Source organism: Heteronotia binoei, chromosome 6 (genome assembly GCF_032191835.1).
Source record: "Heteronotia binoei isolate CCM8104 ecotype False Entrance Well chromosome 6, APGP_CSIRO_Hbin_v1, whole genome shotgun sequence".
NCBI lineage: Eukaryota > Metazoa > Chordata > Lepidosauria > Squamata > Gekkonidae > Heteronotia > Heteronotia binoei.
This window is the reverse complement of record NC_083228.1, coordinates 40,871,785-40,893,447: the sequence shown is the minus strand read 5'-3', so window position 1 is coordinate 40,893,447 and position 21,663 is coordinate 40,871,785. Positions and strand designations below refer to the sequence as shown.

The 21,663-nt window shown below is 41.8% G+C and overlaps 1 protein-coding gene across 1 annotated transcript in view; it reads left to right on the top strand.

The window, feature by feature from the left end:
- Positions 1 to 612: 612 nt before the first annotated feature.
- The window catches only part of BTAF1 (B-TFIID TATA-box binding protein associated factor 1), a 58,224-nt gene continuing 37,173 nt past the window's right edge, over positions 613 to 21,663 (top strand). The window contains exons 1-9 of the mRNA XM_060241358.1: positions 613 to 936; positions 14,284 to 14,407; positions 15,196 to 15,310; positions 15,815 to 15,961; positions 16,951 to 17,114; positions 17,364 to 17,500; positions 17,901 to 18,012; positions 19,430 to 19,498; positions 20,947 to 21,036. Of these exons, the coding sequence (XP_060097341.1) occupies positions 923 to 936; positions 14,284 to 14,407; positions 15,196 to 15,310; positions 15,815 to 15,961; positions 16,951 to 17,114; positions 17,364 to 17,500; positions 17,901 to 18,012; positions 19,430 to 19,498; positions 20,947 to 21,036 (972 nt within the window). The 5' untranslated portion in view covers positions 613 to 922. The remainder of the gene's footprint in view (positions 937 to 14,283; positions 14,408 to 15,195; positions 15,311 to 15,814; positions 15,962 to 16,950; positions 17,115 to 17,363; positions 17,501 to 17,900; positions 18,013 to 19,429; positions 19,499 to 20,946; positions 21,037 to 21,663) is intronic.

Here is a 21,663-nt window from a genome sequence, read left to right as displayed (position 1 = left end):
CAAAGAGATCGCTTGGGGAGAACTACTGCTGTTGGGAGAAGTACATCACCGGCCCTTAAAGTCCAGAGATAAGCGACCGTGACACGTTCCTGGCCTCTCTTAACTAAACCTAGGGAAAAGAAAAAAAAAAATCCAACCATTTTTACGTTAATGATGCAAAGAACGCTGGGACTTGTAGTCCTAGCCGCCGGATCAAGGCCAAGGCAGCGGGGGTCTCTGGTTCCGTCACCATCCGTCGCAAAGGGAGGCTTATTCCATCGCAGGAGATTGTGGGAGGAGGCGAACAGAATTATCTTGTGCGAAAAAGCCTACCGAGCATTCTTGTGTGAGCCAAATGTATTAGACATGTCTAATAAATGAAAACTAATACTTTTGTTTCCCCCTCTCCACATTTAGGAGGCTCAAATCGTGTCCACGACCGCGTCCTAGCCCCTCCCCCTTTTCGACAGTGTGAATGGTTCTGCCTTCCACGGCCGCCTCCTCAAGCAAGACTCGGGCAAGCAAGCTCAATGGCCGACTTCTGCTTAGCCCTATTTGTCCCTCCCCCTCGCCTCTCTTCAAAGGACGCCCGCGATTGGCTGCGGCCTAGCGTTCATGCCAATCAGGAAGCGGCTTCCATGGAGGAAGGGAATAAATACAAGATGGCTGCTCATATAAAACCAGGCATCGGGCTTCTCCCCGGTGATGGAGGAATAGAAGCTTTAAACAGCGAGGCGGTTTTCCCGTGTCGCTGCCCTTCACACAGGCGCCCGAAGGGAGGAGGGGGGCTCGAGCGGCCGCCGCCGACACCCGCGCGTTGTCGCCATCTCGTTTGTCCTCAGAGGCGCGCTTCCCGCAGGCCCGGGCCTTGTCCCCCTCCTTCCCACAGGAACCGTGGCGGCGCTTTCCTCGCCCGGCCCCAGCTCCGTCTCTCTGTCTCGCCATGGCCGTCTCCAGGTCGGTGTGAGGGGATGTGGGGTTCGGGAGCTGAGCGCGTAGGCGGCCCAGAAGTGCTCGCTCCCTCGGGGGCAAGGGCTGTCCACTGCCTTGGCTTTCTTCCTCCTGAGGCCTCGTGGTGTGGCTGTTCGCTGAGCCGTGGCCAAGCAGGCAGTCCCATCACCTAGGCCTGAAGATCGGGGCCCTTCATTCCTAACGCTAGGGCCCACCTCGCTTCTTTCTGAAGGCCCCCATGTGAGTGGAAGCGGCCCAGGCCCACCCGGCCTCCTCCCCTCCCGTAGTTAACTGAGATGTTCCCAATTTGAGTATGTGCATAGCTACAGCCTACCGAGTCACAGAGACTTATCATTTTTGGCCCGCTGTCGGGAGTCAAGTTTAGCTCGGTGGAAATGAATGAGAAGTACTTAAGAGGAGTGAGGATTTTGCTGTTAAGATAGGTGTGTGCGCCTCTCCACGTTTAAAGTGTGCCTGTAGTGTTCCAGCTGGATTAATAATAATAATAAAAAGCTCTGTCTCTAATCCTGTTGCTCGTGCTTAAATGTGTAATGGACACAAGTGAAAATGTTGTGTAGTTGCATTGTACGTTTAAAACAAATGGTTTTGCTTATGTAGCTTCCTTTTGTCTTAATAGCACATAATTGTATTAACCAATGGGATTTCTCCCAATTGGTACTGTTAGTTCTAGTCATTAATGTGTTTTTATATAGCGGTGGCTATGCTGAAAGCTGGTGACTAGGTTCAGAGGGATCCTTGTTGGGATGTACTGCTTGCTATCTGTTCTGTCACATTGCTTAATTTATCAGCTTTGTGTGGGAGAAAAAAATACTTGTAAAGGTCTTACTGTTTTGATGTTTAGTAAGCAGCTACAGTGTATTAAAGCTATCAGTCATATGTAAACTGCTAAGGTGTTCCATACTTTAAAAACTTTGTATGATGACCAGCTGTGTATTGTACATTGTGACTGAAAGGTAGTTGGCTTAAGGATATTAGCAGTACATCACTTTAAGTACAGCAATAGGAAAGACTTGGATCTCAAGAACAGTGGACCGAAGTAGAGTTCACAGAAGAAATATTTGCCTTTTACTCTTACCATTGAAGATACGAGAAATGCTCTTGTCTTGGGGGTCAGTGGACCTGTGCTAATGGCATGGGATGCGGAGTATATTGCAGGGGGGGCGACTGGAAATAGCCTCCACCTTTTCACAAATAGAGTTAGATCTTGTGTAAGGGGAGTGATAGGTATTATCCAACTGCAGGGGCCCCCTCCCATTTCATGTCATTCTTAAGTCTCTTAGCTTTCAGGAGTAACGTCTCAGGGAGGTCACCAGTGGCAAAAAGGCCTTGCATGAACCCTGCTCTGTTCACCGTTTTTATGGTGTATATTTCTGTGCCTGCAGTCTCTTAAAATCTTGTTCTGTGTTTAGAAAGCAAGGTTTGTAATCTTAAAAGCACTGGATTATATTAAAAATAGTGTTTCATTTTAGGAGCTTTTTTCTGGATATACGGTAATTTCTTTTGGGAAAGTGAAATAGGACCATTGTATGAGTTCCAGTTCTTGGGCAAAGGCTTATTTCTGAATATGTAAATTAAAATGTTGTACTTGTATGTGATATCAGTTTACAGCAATTAAAGTAAGCTACTGTCACTGGTTACTTTCTGTTTAGTTCTATGAAGGCCTGTGCTTCTTTTGCATAAGAATACTGTAATAATTACAGTAACAGTTTGGGGAGGGCTATAACTCAGTGGTAGAGTAGGTGTACGTTTTACATGTAGAAGGGCTCATTCAATTCTTTGCATTTTCAATTAAAAGGAACTTTAGGTTAGAAAAGGTCCACTGTGCCTTGGCAGAACCACTGCTAGTTGAAGACAGTATTGGGCTACATGGATAATGGCCTGACTTAATATGAAGTTGCCTTATGTTCTGGTTACACAAAATGAAAAGGGTAACTGTACATGGGTTGAAGAAGGAACTGGGAAATTATTTCCAGTTAAATAGTTAGTTATTCCCAGCACTGTTATTTTTGTATCTGCTTTATGTATTTACCCACCCACCCCCCTCTTTTTTTAATTTAGTTTCTGGATTTTGAGCTTTTCTTGGTTTTTTGAAAGAAATATTTTTATTAAAAAAAATCCTAGCCCTCTTCATATTTTTATATGTTTTGGCCCTCTGTAGGGCCAAATCAGGAGCCCTGTGGTGCAGAGAGGTAAGTTGCTGTACTGCAGTCCAAGCTCTGCTCATGACCTGAGTTCGATCCTGGAGGAAGCTGGTTTCAAGTAGTTGGCTCAGGGTTGACTCAGCCTTCCATCCTTTCGAGGTCGGTAAAATGAGTACCCAGCTTGCTGGGGTAAAGTGTAGATGACTGGGGAAGTCAATGGCAAGGAAAGGAAAGGTCCCCTGTGCAAGCACCAGTTGTTTCCAACTCTGGGGTGACATTGCTTTCACAATGTTTTCACGGCAGACTTTTTACGGAGTGGTTTGCCATTGCCTTCCCCAGTCATCTACACTCCCCCCCCCCCCAGCAAGCTGGGTACTCATTTTACCGACCTCGGAAGGATGGAAGGCTGAGTCAACCTCAAGCCGGCTACCTGAAAACCCAGCTTCCACTGAGGATTGAACTCAGGTCGTGAGCAGAGCTTAGGACTGCAGTACTGCAGCTTTAACACTCTGCACCAAGGGGCTCTCAGGCAATGGCAAACCACTCCATAAAAAGTTTGCCAAGAAAACGTCATGATCCGATATCACCCCATGGGTCAGTAACAACTTGGTGCTTGCACAGGGGACTACCTTTTTAGGACCAAATTCCCACATGTAGTTATATTGGTTTTCCAGTTGTTGTAGCTGGGAAAATAGTTAAATATCAGTGCTCAAGTGACCCACAAAGTCTTATGCCTGACATAAGATTTTAGCCCAAGTCCAGCTTTCAGCCCACTGTAGTGGTTGCCTATGAATGATTCTTACATATGACCATGTGTTAAAAATCAAATAGTGCTTTAAAAGGTGTGTTCCCAGATTGTAATAAGTACCGTAGTTAGTTTATCACAGTCTGTATGCGAACACTGTGGATGTTTTTGGCCCCCCCCCCATTTTCATTGCTGGTATGACTGGTTTTGTTATTTTATACAACTTACACGTATAGTATACATAAGTACATATACTTATTGATGCACGAGTAAACACAGCATGATAATAACATCACTGTAAAGCTACAACAATAATATCCAGCAGCTATTTATTTCTATCCTGCCTTTCTCCTCATAGGGACCCAGAGCAGTTTATATCATTCACGTCTCCATTTTATCCTAACTATGTGAGGTAGGTTAGATTGAGAGTGTGCGGCTGGCCCAAGGTCATCTAGTAGAATGAGGATTCAAAGCTGATTCTCCCAGAGCCTGTTAAGACACTTTAACCAGCAAAGCATAAAATCGATAATACTTGATAATCAGGGAGAAACTCTCAGTTTTGCTCCAGGATAAGGTGGCTGTCTGTTGCCTCTGGAAGGCCTTCAGGGAGGAAGTGAGGCAAAATTCAAGGAAGAGAGAGTTGCAAAGCTTAGGTCAGTAGCTGAGAGTATTCATGTGAGTCCTTATTAGGTGTACCAGAGGAAGTGTGGGTTTCTGCATCAGAACCTCCTCAACTGATCCCAGGGCATAGACAAGAACATAGAAGCAATCTTTTAGGTTGTCTGAACACAAGCCATTAAGATGTCCAAGTTCAAAATCCACATTCTTAATTGAGCCTGGATCCATACTGGAATTAATTGTAGTTGGTTATAAACTTGGCTGACAGCAGTGAGCGCAGTTAGCGAGCTATGTCATTTTGCGGATCAGTATGCATGTTTGAATGCTTCCTTTTTTACGTTTTTAGGTATCAGACTCACTTGTACTTAAGATGATTTAAAACTGCATAAATACATGCTAAGCCATTTTAGTTAAGAAGCAGTATCTTCCCTAATTTTTAATGCATAATTACTTTTGATAGTTTTAATTCAAGTGTATTTTGCGGGTTTTTCCTTCAAAAAGAAGGAAATATATATTTACTTGCTATGGTGGTAATAATGGTGCCAGAATTTTTTACAGTGGTTCATAATCCACTACTGCCCACCACATATGCATCACTGTGATTTTATGCCCCTCAAGCTGTGAATAAACGACTGAGGGCATGCAAACAGCTGTTCACACAAGGCAACAATATTGGTATATTCAGAGCATACAAACTACTCTCCAGACAAGGAAACTTTATATTGATATATTTCTGATATATTCAGACAAGGGAGATCTAGTTTTCCCAAATGCCAATTTTTATTTTAGTCTGGTTGGCATCTCCTTTTGTGAGAATCTGTTTCCCCTTTGTTATATAGTTGAATACAATCACAGCTGGATTCCAGGGAGCATTGCTTCCCAGGACTGCCCAGTCTGTCTTGAGATTCCTTATTGCAGCAGCATTGTTGGACATAATATAGGCTTCACTGCCTTATCATTGTGTGTCTTCCTTGCTGCTGCTGCTGCCCAGAGAGCTGTGGTTGGGGGGCGGGACTTGCAGGAGAATGTTGTAGAGAAGCTCTTAAACCTCAGATTTTTTTCCAGTTATCAAATATACATACTTTGAAATATACAACATTAAAAGATTTTTGTCCTAACCTTTGGCCAAATGATTAAAGCAATACAGAAATAAAACAGAAAGCATTCAGCGCCAGAAGCTTTTCTCTTTGCTGTCCTTCAGGAAATGTGCTCCCAAGCTGTACCGGATATAAATGCCTCTTAAAGCATTGTGCTTCTTACTTGGACCAGATGGAACACAGCTTGTCTCAGTGGTGTGGTGTCTGAGAAATTTCTGCAGCAAGCCTTGGGATATCATCCCATCCAGAACATTTTAATTTTCTCAGAATTTGTGCTGCATCTATTCCAAAGAAGACTTTTTCATACCTAAAAGAAAATTTGGACTAGAAATAACAAATCTGTTACCCTTTAATATGCCACAATGTTCCTTTTTTCCCATTCTTATGCAATTGACCAATGAACCCATTAAAACTTTTGGGAATGAGATGTTAAAAGTATGGTTGGTGCTGACCAGCATCAGCAAAGTTTGGATCCAGACTGTTTTCCACTGTGAGAAGGGTTCCCTCAGCTGGGGAAGGTGGGCATGGGTGAATTTATTTATTTTGATTTCTGTCATGCCCTTCCTGCCAAAGTGGGCTCAGGGCAGGTCACAGCATAAAAGCATACGATATTAAACACAATACAACAAAATCTAAAATAAATCCTCTAGGTACCAGTCTCTCCTTCCCAAGGAAGGCACTTGCCTTTACTCAGAACAAATTATTAGGATGGTGGCAGCCTTGGGGATCCAGTTCTCTTGACAACCCCTCAGCAATCTGATCCTGTCTTTGGGCCCACTGAAACAGGCCCATGTTCCTGTTGCCTCACTCGTTCTCTCAACTGTACTCCAAATCACAAAAGAGCTGTGGGTTAAACCTGCTTCTGTGGATCGGACAAGATGTAATGAGAGTCTCTGTCTACAGCTGGATGGCTATGCTTTTCTTTTGTGTCATTTTTTTTTATCTAACTCCACAGTGGAGGCATCCCAGGGAAAGGGAATTAATTGGAAGCACAACATTTAGGCCCAGTGGAGAGGGAGGGGAGAAAGCTTTATACTTTTGGAAGAAACCACTGAAAGCAATATCTTTGTAATATATGATCAGGCCCAAGGAAGACAGGGCAACTGCTGGAGGTAGCGTAGGAGGCATGTGGAAGTGATGTGTTGGGAATGAGAAAGTCAGCTGGCCAGTTGGGGAATTTAAAGGCAGGCTATAACAAAGTGAGGGGGCACTGCTAGAGTTGCAGAGAGGTGGCAGAAGAACCAGCAAGGAGAGCATGAAACAAAAGCATCGCAGAGTGAGGAGGCCAGGCTGGACACTCAGAACTGATTAATGAAGAGTGGGAGAGGCTGAATCACAAAGGGAGAAGATTAAAAGGGGAAAACGGTAAAGATGGTAAAGAAGAAACGGACTGAGTAAAGGCTGGGGGAAGGAACTAATGAGGACATTGGGAGAGATACACATGAAGTGGAGTGGCTCGTAACTGTTGAATGTGTGCTCCAATACTCTCTCTAAGCTGTGGAGTCTTGTGAGCATAAATCCTACTTTGTGAGCTACCGCACAAATTAGATTGCTCTGGGACCATTTTTCCTGAGCTAAGACAAAAATATGTGAGCCAGAGGCTAAAAAATTGTGAGCTAGCTCACACTAACTCACCTTAGAAGGGAACACTGGTGTGCTCTAAACCAGTGACCCCCAACCTTTTTGGCTCCAGTGGCCCCAGGGTGGGGGCACAGAATTCGGCCTGCCCTCGCCACCCTGCAGCACCTCTTCCTCCCTCTGTTTTCACCATTTTAAGGGCAGGGAAGGGGTGGTGAAGCACCTCCCTGGCTCTTTAAAGGCCAACACCCCCCAATCAGCTGATCAGTGGGGGAAATTGTGGCAGCAGCGAGAGACCTGCTGAAAACGTTGCACTGCCCTTGCCTCCTCTCCACTCCCTTCCTGGATGTGGGAAAGAAGTGGGGAGAAGGGAAGGGCAGCGCCACTTTTTCAGCGGGTCACTCATCACTGCTGCTGCAGTTTTCCCCGCCAATCAGCTGATCGGGGGGGGGGGGATCGACCTTTCAAGAGCCAGGGAGGCACTTCACTGTCCCTTCCCCAGCCTTAAAATGGTGAAAACGGAGGGGGGGAAGGGTGGTGAGGCTGCGCAGTGCCTCGGTGCGGGCAGGGCCGCCAGGCTGCGTGGTCAGGGAGTTGGGGACCCCTGCTTTAGGAAGATACGTCTGGAGCAGTATCTTTTAAAATCTGCATGAGATGTCATCAGTAATTCCTGTTGGGAAGTATCTGCTGCATCAGACCTCATATAATTTGTACATCAGTCTTCAACATCCACTTCTAGGGATGAGACTTTGAGATTCACTCGCAAATAGATCTTGAAGTCCAAGTACATGTTCTGTCCATTGCAGTGGCCTTCTGCAAATATGCTCAGTTGAGTTCTGCAGACCTCACAAGTGAAAAAGGTGCACATTGCAGGCTTTAGAGGGGAAAAGTTTCTTAAGCGATAAGACAGAACACACTGAAATGCTTATAAAAGCTTTCATTTATAGTGATGTTGATGGGCAATGATGTGGCCTCCATCCTTCAAGGCTACACTCATGGGCATGATAACACTATCAGCCACTTCAGACTATTGGGAACGTTCAGCGCCTTTTGGGACATCCAGCTGCTTCCAATACAGTTGTTGGCTTTGGTCAGCTTCTTATCAGGCTTCTTTGGATTTGGCTTGTCCACGATTTCTGCAGGCAGTAGAACTCAAAAGAGAACCAGCAAGGTTTCTTCAATCTCTGTGGTAGTGAAGTTGTCAATGAGATTTGTATTAAAGTGTGCTGCTTACTCCTGAACCACATTTCCAGTTAACAGATACCTCACTGGGGCACACTCTGCAACATCGATTCCCACGTTGCTCCCAAGAGAAGTCTCAGATCAACTACAGTTTCTGGCAGTGCATGAGGTACTTTGGGACTGTCTCCAGGATGCAAATCAGTAGTGTTACTAGCCACTGACAAAACAGTCACTATGTACTGCTGTATCAAGCAAAATAGCACAACATCAGTCACCATGAATAAACTTGACTGCTGCCTGTGGGAGAGTTGCATCAAGTACGGTATCATTTCCATTGATATCCATGTAGCAGGGGAGGACGATGCTTGTGTTGGTTACATCAGTTTCTAGGCCTCTGTTGCCCATAAGTGGGAGCTGAACAACATATACCCAGGCATCCCTCATCTGATTGCCTGGGGGATTCAGCTAACAAAGTCTGCTATAATGCTACTTTTTGAGTTGCAGGGGTTTACCCAGCAGAAAGCTATAGAGTAGTTGTGGGGGGGGGGCAACCTCCATCCCTTGCCATTGTCATATTGTGGCAGTGGCATCAGCTGAAACTTCCACCATCAGGGGGAGGCAAAGGTAAGGATTGGAGGCTGGGAGATCCCACGGTCTGTCTGTATACTCTTAGGCACATGTGGCCATGAGCTGCAGATAGCTAAATCCTCAGATCAGGGCCACAAAGAATCTAAAGAGATTTTTCGGCACACTTGGGGGACTCCCCAGGTTTGCAGAAAAATCTGGGATGTTTATATTTCCCAAGTAAAGTAAAAAAAAAAATAAGCATCTGTACATGCACAGGTTTTGCTTCTGCGATAGCAGCAAAACCCTAGAGCCTGGCTGCAGCAATGACTGATACTGGGAGACTCTTGGGGTTTGGTCACTGTTGTGGAATTGGGGCCTCAAATGAGACTGGGTCCCCTGCTAAACCTATTTTGTGTTTATTTCTATAGTTGAATCTTTGTTTCTGTTTCCCAAGAGGCTTCAGGACTCAGCTAGTGCCTTAGCCTTCATGGTACAGATGACCATGTACATTACTTGTGCCTTAGAGATAGTGATGTCGCTATCAGAGTCTTAGAGTTTAAACAGTATATCAAATATTGTATCAAAACATAGCTTCTGTGACTTTCTAAAAGCTTCCTGGCCCCAGACATAGTCAAGTAGGGGAGGGATTTGAGTCAGTTCATCTGGTCAGTTCCAGTTTGCCCAGCCCCTTAATGTTTTTCCCTCTGTGATAGATGTTGGGAGCCATTCAGAGCAGTTCCCGGACAATGCCACAGGGAGGCGGTGGGCTCACTGACGCTTCCTCCCTCCCCTGTTCTCAGTAAGCCTGCCCAAGCATTTCTGAATGAGTCACTGAGAGAGGGAAGGGGGGGGGGGAGGAAGCTTTGGTGAGCCTGCTGGAGCAGCTCCAAAGGAGCCACTCAAAGCAGGGGGGTAGGCAGTGGGTCCAGCCGCTGCAGAGTAACCTGGGGGTTGCAGCAGCCTGTCAAGAAAGAGGTAGAGATGAGCCCCCACTTGTCTATGCTAATTCATGAGGTCCAGTCTCCATCTCTTGTCACTGCTTGAGTAGCAGCTACAGCAGTTGGCCCAGCAGTCAGCTATAGGTTGTGGGGGGGGTGGGAGCAGTCACTATCCCTCACTCTGACTGCCTTTCTGTACAGTATGGCAGTGGTGTCAGGGCAAAAGAAGCTGCTATGACTTCAGTGAAAGCGAGTGGAGATTCCTGCCCTACAACTAATTTGGACGGTCAGATGTAATTGCAACTGAAGTGGTGGTGTAGCCTGCTGACAGTGATGGACTGAGGCTAGAGGGACTCAGGAATCAGCTGCAGCTGTAGAAATAAACCTCCATTCTGTACCTGTTCAGCTAATCAGCCATCCATCTATAACACATCAGACAGGCATCTGGGGTAGCTCTCTGCCTGCATAGAAGTTGGGAGCCCCAAACAACTGTTCCAGTTGCCATGGAAAAACAGCTCCATAAACAGCTCTCTAAAGACTTGAGAAATAAAAAAGACTCCTTTAAGAATTGGAAGGAGGGCCTTTTAACCAAGGATGAATATAAACAAATCACCAGTGCTTGTAGAGAAAAAGTTAGGAAAGTTAAAGCTCAGAATGAGCTTAGGCTGGCCAAAGATGCTATAAACAACAAAAAAGGGTTCTATTCTTATGTTCAGAGTAAGAAAAAGAGCAAGGATTGGTAGGCCCATTGCAAGGGCAAGAAAGTGAAATTGTAACAGGTAACGAAGAGAGGGCGGAACTGCTCAATTCCTACTTTTCCTCAGTCTTCTCTTCTGAGGAAAACGGTGCTCAACATGGCAAAAACAGAACATATAAGGAGGGTATGAAGTTCCAACCTAGGATCAGCATAGGGGTAGCAAATAGTTTCTTTAAATAAAACTAAGTCCTCAGGACCAGATGAACTGCATCCAAGGGTTCTAAAAGAGCTTGCAGATGTAATTTCTGAGTCTCTGGCTATTATTTTTGAGCATTCTTGGAGAACAGGAGAGGTGCCGGAAGATTGGAGGCGGGCAAATGTTGTCCCCATCTTCAAGAAGGTGAAAAAAGACGACCCGGGTAACTACCGACCCATCAGCTTGACGTCTATACCTGGAAAAGTTTTAGAACAAATCATCAAACAGTCGGTCCTGGAACATTTAGAAAGAATGGATGTGATTACTAAGAGCCAGCATGGTTTTCTCAAGAACCATTCTCATGTCAGACTAACCTGATCTCTTTTTTTTTTTTTTGAGAAAGTGACTACCTTGCTGGATCAGGGGAATGCTGTAGACATCGTTTATCTTGATTTCAATAAGGCTTTTGATAAAGTTCCACATACTATCCTTGTTGACAAGTTGGTAAAATGTGGTTTGAATCCTGTTACCGTTAAGTGGATCTGTAACTGGTTGACAGATCTCACCCAAAGAGTGCTTGTGAATGGTTCCTCATCCTCTTGGAGAGGAGTGACAAGTGGAGTGCCTCAAGGATCGGTCTTGGGACCTGTTTTTGTTCAACATCTTTATCAGTGATTTGAATGACGGAATAGAGGGAATGCTTATTAAATTTGCAGATGATACAAAATTGGGAGGGGTTGCAAACACAGAAGAAGACAGAAACAGGATACAGGATGACCTTGACAGGCTGGAAAACTGGACTAAAATCAATAAAATGAATTTTAACAGGGATAAATGTGAAGTTCTGCATTTAGGTAGGAATAATCCAATGCATGGTTATAGGATGGGGGAGACTTGTCTTAGCAGTAGTATGTGCGAAAAGGATCTAGGGGTCTTAGTGGATCATACGCTGAACATGAGTCAACAGTGTGATGTGGTGGCTAAAAAGGCAAATGTAATTTTGGGCTGTATCAACAGAAGTATAGTGTCCAGATCATGGGATGTGATGGTATCGCTTTGCTGTGCTCTGGTAAGACCTCACCTGTAGTATTGTGTTCAGTTTTGGGCACCACATTTTAAGAAGAATATAGACAAGCTGGAACGGGTCCAGAGGAGGGCGACGAAGATGGTGAGGCATCTGGAGACCAAGTCCTGTGAGGAAAGGTTGAAGGAGCTGGGCATGTTTATCCTGGAGAGAAGGCAGCTGAGAGGTGATATGATCACCATCTTCAAATACTTGAAGGGCTGTCATATAGAGGATAGTGTGGAATTGTTTTCTGTGGCCCCGGAAGGTAGGACCAGAACCAGTGGGTTGAAATTAAATCAAAAGAGTTTCCGGCTCAACATTAGGAAGAACTTCCAGACCTTTAGAGTGATTCCTCAGTGGAACAGGCTTCCTCGGGAGGTGGTGGGTTCTCCTTCCTTGGAGGTTTTTAAACAGAGGCTAGATGGCCATCTGACAGCAATGAAGATCCTGTGAATTTAGGGGGAAGTGTTTGTGAGTTTCCTGCATTGTGCAGGGGGTTGGACTAGATGACCCTAGAGTCCCTTCCAACTCTATGAGTCTATGATCAAAGTAACTTCCATTTTTTAATGTCATAGTACATATTTGAACTTGAAGGTCTAGTTCACTTGTAGAGAAGTATTTGCCTTGATGTCTTATCTCAACATTGATTAGCCATATTTAGGAGTTTAAAATACATACTCCACTTTAATTGAGCCTAGTTTTGGCTTTGGTAAGTAGTGGTTGTCCTTAAGTGAATAAGCAGTTATAATGCATAGTTGCTGTGCTAAAATTGACATGACTATATTGCATATAATAAATTTAAGAATCATCCCATAATTAGAGGGGGGAGGGAAGTAAGGGAGTGCAATAAACTTGGGAAAAACTGCTTGTTCTGCAAAGTAACATGCTGGATAGTTTGTTTTCTGCAAATTTTGTCTCCCCCCCCCCAATATTTCACACAATTAAAGTTAAAGGAAGGATTGTTCTAGATTTCCAGGGGCTTCAGAAACAAACAGACATTATGCCACATTGTAAGTCAGTCTGAACCATCATAATTTAGGTAATTGTGTGATCACACCTGTTACAACTTCTCTTTTAATTTATACCTAATGTTGCCGCCAGGAATTTAATTCCAAACACTTTATTTAATGTTTTCAACTTGTTTTAATTTGTCTCTAATGCTGCCACCAGGAATTTAATTCCAAACACTTTATTTAATGTTCTCAACTGAATTGGTGCCCAAGCTCTAAAGCATCTTCTTTGGACTTTATGTGGCCCTGAGGATGAGACTCTTATATCTAAAAATCATAGGACTCCGGGTTAATATAAAACAAAATAAAACTTTATTTATACAAGAAGCATATTGGTTTCAAAATGTTTATAGCTTAATTTTTCAGTGAATAATAACTTCTGACTGGGAGCTCAGTATTTCACTTCAAACAAAGTCTCTTTCAAAAATCCTCCTTTCTCTTCTTAACTCTTACAGCTTGTGTCTCTCTCACTCCTGAAATACTCTGACAATATTTGGTTTTGACTCTCTAGCCCCTAATATGCCATCTAAGTATTTCTGTTTTTCTTCTATAGAATCTTGATGCCTTTCACAGCACTAGTATGGGATTCTAATAAGAAAACTGCTTCTCAGACTGTGTAGACTGTTGACTGACCACAACTGACAGTTAACTGCTGTCACTCTGCTGAGAGTTAACTGCTGGTTGACTTCTCTCTCTCTCCCTCTCCTACACACACTCTGCCCACACTTGTCACAAACCAATAACTTCACTCACTCATTTCCCTCTTTGACCCTCCTTTCTCTACTGCAACTTATCAACAATTAAAGGAACACACATATATACATTCAAATCATGACAACACCATTTTCATTGCAGTATTTGAGAGAGAATGACTAAATTCAAATGGCTGGAAAGTTCTTTAGTAGCCTTTAGGGCTCACATTCCAGCCAGCTGTCTAATTCAATGTTCCATGAAGCCAAAAATGCCAATGAGTAGGTGTAAGCTTACCTTTTTATTTATTATGGCTTCATATCCTTACAAAGGCTGAAGTGAGGACTTCTTGTCTCCTAGACCTACAGAAGTCAAGGGAAAATGTAGTAGCATAGCAAAGTTTTTTTACTGGTCACTGGCTGTAACTGCAGCCATTTTCATAAAGGAACACCTGTTCCTGGTTGCAAAAACTTAGGTTGCCCACGACTTCTTGTTTGCTGCAGAAGAATCCATTCCCTGTGATGGATTGGGCTGCTGCCTATTTGACTTTTAAAAGGATACCTTTATTATTACTGGCAAGTTTTGATGGATTTGTTGAACATCTTTTCCTAGTTTAATGCCCAATTCTAGTAGCCTCCTCAGATATTGTGAATTAAACCCAGTGAAAGAAATATCAAGACAACTGGGAATCAAGAGCATCAACTGCACAATCTGGTTTTGTGGATTTTAGAATGTTATAAGCGACTTCAAGCTTTTCAGAGATGGTTCTTTTAAGTTCACTTATTTTTATTTTGTCATTTGTGGTAGACTTGATCGTCTCTTTATTTTACTGGATACTGGCACAACACCTGTAACGAGGAAAGCCGCTGCCCAACAACTTGGGGAGGTTGTGAAACTTCATCCCCACGAATTGAATAATCTTTTAGCAAAGGTAAGTAATTTTTGAATGTTTTGACTACTATTATGATGATGTTCCTGATTATTAAATTCCCTAAAAGGAATTTCTGCAATATTCATTTCATGCTGGTGATTATGATGTAAGCAGTTTCATTTAAAGGCTGATGGCTGATAAAAGGTCTTCTGCTTAGTTAAATGATAAAACATGTTTCTCACTAGCTTATTGTCTACTTGTTTTATTTGAAATAAATACCTAGTTTTCATCAAGTGCTGATTCCTGGTGAATGTGGTATCAGTCCTGCAACTCTGGAGTCACAACATCTGAAATCAGTGGAGATGATTGATGTATAACTTTGTGGGTATAGTTACTGAGTCCTCTGTGGCATTCTGCAAAGGTACATGTAGGCTGATGGGCCAGACATATTTCTGGATATATTTGCAAGCGCTTCTGTCTCACCTGTTGCCTCTGTTCTCTGATAAGGAATGTACCCAAATATCTGTTACAGAAACAGTTCGCTTCAGTAGGACTGAGGAATAAGGCATGGAGTGTTAGTACTGAAATGTCGTCTCCAAGAGTTTCATATATTTAAAAGCTTAATGTTTTGCCAACTATTACTTCACCTTGGCAGATTTTCTGAGATGCTTCTACCTGAGAGCAGTGAACTATATGGATAGAAGTGACCCTACATGTTTGATTTTACAGTATATTATCAGATATGATGGAGAAGTTGTAATTAGAAAGCGGTAAAGAATATAACATAGCTGTTAAATATCTGCTTTAAGGTATGGGACCTAAATAATTAATGTTTGAACTTCTTAAAGGTGTTGGTACACTTAAGGAGTACAAATTGGGATACTCGCATTGCTGCTGGACAAGCTGTGGAAGCAATAGTGAGAAATGTGCCAGAATGGAATCCTACTCCGCGACCCAAACAAGGTGATTCTAAGTAATTTATGCAGGATTACATAAGGTATACTTGGATAGGCTTTCTTTGCAACCATCTTTCTAAAACACATATTGCGTTGTATACTTGGTTATCAGTAAAAACATAATAATGTTCTTCTTTGTACTGTATAAAGTACATTCATGGTTCTCACCTATTTTTTGCATTTTCCTTGGAAAAACATGTTGTGCTTTGACAATTATTATTGAAGCTTTTAATCTCATTTTTATGCTACCCTTCCTTCAAGGGGATCAGTGAGACATCTCAGTCTCTCCTTACCTCCATTTTATCCTCACAACAACCTTGTGAGGTAGGTTAGGCAGCATATCTAACTAACCCAACATGATCCAGTGAATTTTTCTAATGGTGGAGCCCTGAATCCAGGTCTCCCTGTTCCTGTTCTGACACTCATAACTACTACACTACCTTTGTATATTTTGTAGAACCGAATAAAATTGTTCTACCTCTTTCTAATTAAGTTTTCTGTTAAAATCAAGAACATGGTTGTGAAAGTCCCGTGGAAGAGTCATCCTCCTCTGATCGGTTGCGTTTTGACAGATTTGATATCTGTCGACTCCTGAAGCACGGTGCTTCTCTTCTTGGGTCTGCCGGTGCAGAATTTGAAGTCCAAGATGACACAGCAGGTACCTGTTTGTTTAACCATGCTTCATGTGCTCTGAGCAGTGTCATTTTCATTATTATGGCATTTTGTCTTATCTCAAATAACGAAGCAACAAATTTTTTTGGTTTTACAGCCTTCACAATTAAATATTAGCTGAACTTTCATAATTTAGAGATAAATGTAATCACGGTCACCATTATCATCCACCTAAATAGCTATCATGGGTGAACAGATGAAGGAATTCACATGCATCCCATGCTGTATTTTTCTGCATTTTAAATACACAACTGATAGTCACGTATACTTGCAGTTCAGTTGCTCTGAAATCTGGCCCCAAGACTTTTAAGAGTGTCTCTAAGAGTTTTTTATAGAGCATTTCATTATATGTGATTTTCAAAGCTAAGATAATCTTTAGTATATAACTGCACATATTTATAGCTTTTAGAAGAAAAAGAACCGATTAGGAGTTTGGTTGTTTCAACTGCATTAATTTCCCTACCTTTTGTTGGATTATATGCATACAGTCTTGATTTGGGTTTATCTCTGGTGTGATGTTGACTGAGATGTTCAAAGAGTGTGTAATTCACTATGATGTCTTCAGTTTACTAATCTGAAATGGCAGGTTTTTTCAGGTATTTGGTCTTTTGGCAGCAAATACATGTTTATAGATCTCAGCTTAATAAAAGTACCATTGAGCATAATGAAAGTTGAATTGTAAATGTAGTAAAACAATTAGAAGCATCTAAGTGACTGTACATTAGTAATATTTTGTAACAGGCTGTACTCTTACTACTTACGGTAGCGATGGAACTATTTTTCAAGCTTGCTACACTAGTCAGCTCTGTAAGCATGAGACACATTGTGCAACTTGAGCTTCTATTAAGTTTGTGAGAAAAGGAGGAAGTCCTTTAATTGAATATTTGTGTCTAGATTTAAAACCTGTCCAACACTTTTATGTTAGATGAAAAAACATACTTTTAAAAATGTAATATAAAGTACTTCATTTTGAAGGTGAAATTGATCCAAAAGAGAGGATAGCACGACAAAGGAAGCTGCTGCAAAAGAAACTTGGCCTGGATATGGGAGCTGCAATTGGCATGAATACAGAAGACTTGTTCAATGATGAGGATTTGGACTACACTCCTGCTTCATCGTTTCTTGTGCACAAACAACCTGTAGGTAAAACCTTAGGCTATTTGATTGCAGGGACTACAGTGGTGTGCTTTGTTTATGTTTCTGCCACTGTAAAGGATTAAGCTTTAGGAAGTTTGCTTGTCTTATAACTTCAGTTTTACTAAAATATGTAATGCCGCAATAATGTGTTGATAGGGGATGGCATGGGAAGTTGTGGGATGGTGGTGGAAGAATTCTGCTTACTTAAATTGCAGGTGAAGGAGGCATGCTGAATCTTTAAATCTTTTCAGACTCTTCAAGCTGCTGACTTGATTGATTCAGAATTTCGAGCTGGTATGAGTAGCAGGCAAAAGAATAAAGCTAAAAGAATGGCCAAGCTGTTTGCCAAACAAAGATCAAGAGATGCAGTAGAATCCAATGAAAAGAGGTACAGTACCAGTTAGAGGGAAAGAGCTCTAATGCAAACTTCTGTTTTTTTCTCTCAGTGAACGTACTGACTTTACATTCATATATACATACATGCGCGCGCGCACACACACACACACACACACATATATATATATATATATATATGAAGATATATATATATATATATATATATATATATATATATATATATATATATATATATATATATATATATATATATATATATATATATATGAAGATATATTCTCTGAACATGCTATAATTTTAAATAGCTGATTTTTGGATGTTAATGTTATTCCTGTATGTATGTAAATGAGAATGGTATAGTACATTGGAAATCATTGTTAAATGACATGAAATTTGCAAACATAAGAACATTTTAATGTGTTTTTTTTTAGCAACGATAGCACTGATGGGGAACCAGAGGAGAAGAGAAGAAAAGTGGCAAATGTTATCATAAGTCAGCCTGCAACTGATTCCAAACTTTTGGTAGATAATATGCCAGAAGAGGTACAGTGCACCCTTTTAACAATAATTTAATGCCTGATCTGGCCAGAGTTGGTTAATTTAACTCCCAGTGCATTCAGTGAGAAAATTAAACAGCTGTGCTAACCCATTGAAATCAATGGCATTTAAAATATATATCATTAACTGAATTGTGTCCTGATGACTGTGATGTAGTCTGTATCCTGAATTCTTTAGTGTTGCTAATAATGTCTGAAAAACAATAGCCCTAAGTTGATCTTTGGGGCACTTGATTGGAATTGTAAATGAAGGCGCTTTTTTAAAGTAAATGTCCACATCAAAGTAGAGTTTTTTGGGATGGAGGAGTTTCAGCAGGTGTGTCAGAACTACTGTCTAAAGTTATAATCTACTAGGGCACATTAGTGCTGCTGGATAGTCTTTGTCAGCGAGGAGTCTTTTTTGCTGGATTTGGAATCTGCATATTTGTAATAAGTTTAAACAAGTGGTGATCTGCAGTACTTACTGGAGAAATCTCTTGCCCTGTCTTAATCCCGCACCTCAAATTGCTACTACATCCTTGGGGTTATTGTGACTTTTGCCCTCCCAGCAACAACTCAGGCAAGCCCAGCCCAGTTTCTGGTTTGGCCTGTTGTAACTTCTCTTCCCCCCTGCTGCAGCTTTTCTCCCCACTGCATTGCCAGTGCCTGTGCTGGGGCTGCCATGGCTCCCTTCCACTCATTACTGTAAACCTTTGCCAGGTCCTGAGCCTCCACTACTAGACCTGCTGTCATCCCCAGGGCTACCAAGGCACCCCTCCCCATTGTCAACAACTCTGTGGCTTCCTCTTCCCCACTATCACTGCAGCTGCTGCTGCCTCCTGAGGCTCCCCCTATCCCACTGGCATCACTACTCGCACCTTTGGGCTCAGCTCTCTGTCCCCCTCCAAAAGTACCACTGGTCCTGCGTATGGCATGGCATGCTGCCACCATTGCCAAGCCTGCATTAGATCCTGACCACCATCACCACCGTAGAGGTACAGTGGTTTTACCCAACACACCCCACCCTATATATTAGTTAAAAGATTTCAGATTTTTCTGCAGACCTAGTGTCAGTGTGGCCTTGATCTGCAGATTTAGGTATATGTAGATGGGGGCACATTTCACTGTTAGATATATAGATGCATAAGATTGCTGCTTTCATCCTGTTTGTCTGGATTTCAGTCACTTTTAGTTCAGTTTCTTATTTTGCCAGAGGAATGGTCCTATAAAAAGGCTAAGACTGAATATGTCACTTATTTGCTGTCTTTACAGCTTAGTATTTGATGTACATAATCATTTTAGAAATCCATAACAATCTAGATGGTTATTTAAAGTACATGTACCCCATCAAGATACATAATTGGGCAGTTTTGGGGTGAGTTATAGAACTATTTAATTGACTTTATTGCTTTTGTCTCTGTTAGACTAATGAATGGCCTTTGGAAAGTTTTTGTGAAGAAGTATGCAATGACCTCTTTAACCCATCATGGGAGGTAAACTTTTTTTTTTATCCTTATATCATCTTTGATATTACTCTAAGGAGGGAGGCTCTTGATATATCCTGGGTTGAATCCAGCTAGCCTTTTTTTATTCTGTCTCTGTTATCTCCATACTACAGCATCTGTCCCACATAGCTTTTAACATGCTGGTCTCATAATTTTCAGCATGTCATTGCTTTTTGGGCAGTCAAAAAGATTGCCTCCTTCCTTTCCTCTAGCAGAAAAGCTGTTTGGATCCAACTCTCTGTCCTTATTTGCATTATTGTTTATAATAGAATTTTTCTGGATTGGCTCTTCCTGTTCAGGTAGTAAGCAAATTTGTGTGTATCAGCCATAACAAAGCTGGTTTGTTGTATTGTTCTATGCCAGTTTTTAACAGTCTGTATATGATAGTCAAAACTATTTCACACATTATGGATTGCTTCGTGTACACAAACATATCACATATCCAGTAGGGACATTGACTATGTAGACTTAATTTCAGTATTGGGACTCATAGTTTTACTACTGCAGATGTGTTATAGGCGTCTATCTCCAGTTTCATATACCGACTTCTTCCTCCATTGCTTCTTGCATCATCATTTGCTATAATGCTTGAACTGGATAACCTATTTCCACTCTACTTCTAACCACGGTATCTAGTTGGAGTGGGGCCCCGCTCCCCCACATTTCTGATGACCAGCTGTCTGTTGGTCTGAACTGAATTGTGACAACAAATGTGCCTGCACAGAATTTGTAATCAGGATGTGAGAAAATTATTTAGGTAAAGATTTTAAAATAATTTTATATCAAAATATATGACCTGAATAACCCAGGCTAGCCAGATTTCAGCAAGGCTGTCCCTGGGTTGGTATTTGGAAGGGAGACCACCAAGGAATACCAGGGTCGTGACATGGAGGCAGAAATGGCAAATTACCTCTGAACATCTCTTGCCTTGAAAACTCTACGGGGTTACCAGAAGTCAGCTGCGACTTGGTGGCACAAGAAAAAAAGAAAAAATAGAAATAGAAATGGGTTCAGACAGTCTTAAAAGATATGTCATGAGTTTTAATTGGTGTTGGTTTATCTTGATATTGAAGCAGAGCATCTGCCTTTCAAGCTAGAACTTCCATCTCCTCAAAATTGCAGAGTAAACATGAATAGGGTGTGTTTGGATGATAAAGTAGTTGCTCAGAGTATTTCCTGAGCGCTAAATTTTTTTGTTCCTATTTTCTTTAGATTTTTCACCTGGACACACTTCAGCAACTTTTATAGGTCACTCCTGTCAAAATTAGTGCAGTCAAAATTATTTCTAGATGGTTTGTATTACATGACTTTTCATTTATACAGGAATATGTGTTTATTTCCAGTTGCCTCCATATTATCTGTAAGCCTTGCTTCATGTAACCTTCTATTCTTAACACTCTAAGATCTTAATCTGTTTTGATCTTCCAACTTTTTAGATCCGACATGGTGCAGGTATTGGATTGAGAGAGGTACTTAAAGCTCATGGGAGAAGTGGAGGCAAAATAGGAGACAGCACTGTAGAAGAGGTAAACAAAGTTAATATGCAAAATCTAGACAAAAGATTCTTCATGTGCGTGTTCAGTTGTAATGTAACTTCTGTACTGCTCTGGCTTCCTTGTTCACAGCTCCTCATTTATTAAACACGTGTCTGTTAAATAACAGTAACGCATTACCTACTATAGTCATGAAAACTTTCCTTTGAGCAGTAGAGAAATGGTTTCTCTTTTGGATGACAGATCTTATCATTCCGGAATAAAGTAGTTTTAAATAAAATGACCTGGCAGCACTGTGTCTCCCTGGAGAAGTCCATTGTTCATGGGTGGAATTGTATTTGTGGTGTTTGTCCTTCATTTGTATTATAAGCACATTTGGTTGGCTTTCTAAATGTGTATGTAATCACTTCAGTAGCGCAGGATAACTCTTCTTTGTAGATCTTGCAGTGGACCTTAATATTTAGTACACAAGTGTAGTAATGAAATTTTTCTACAGAAATCCTTGCAGTTGGGATCTAGTGCACTGTGTTCAGTGTTGAGCATTGTTGTTGCTAGTAGCACAAAATGTATAAAGTGAGTTGTCTTACCAGAACAACTCTGCATTAATTCTACATGTTCAATTGAGTGTACTCTTTTGGTGTGAGAGCCTATAAAAGGAAG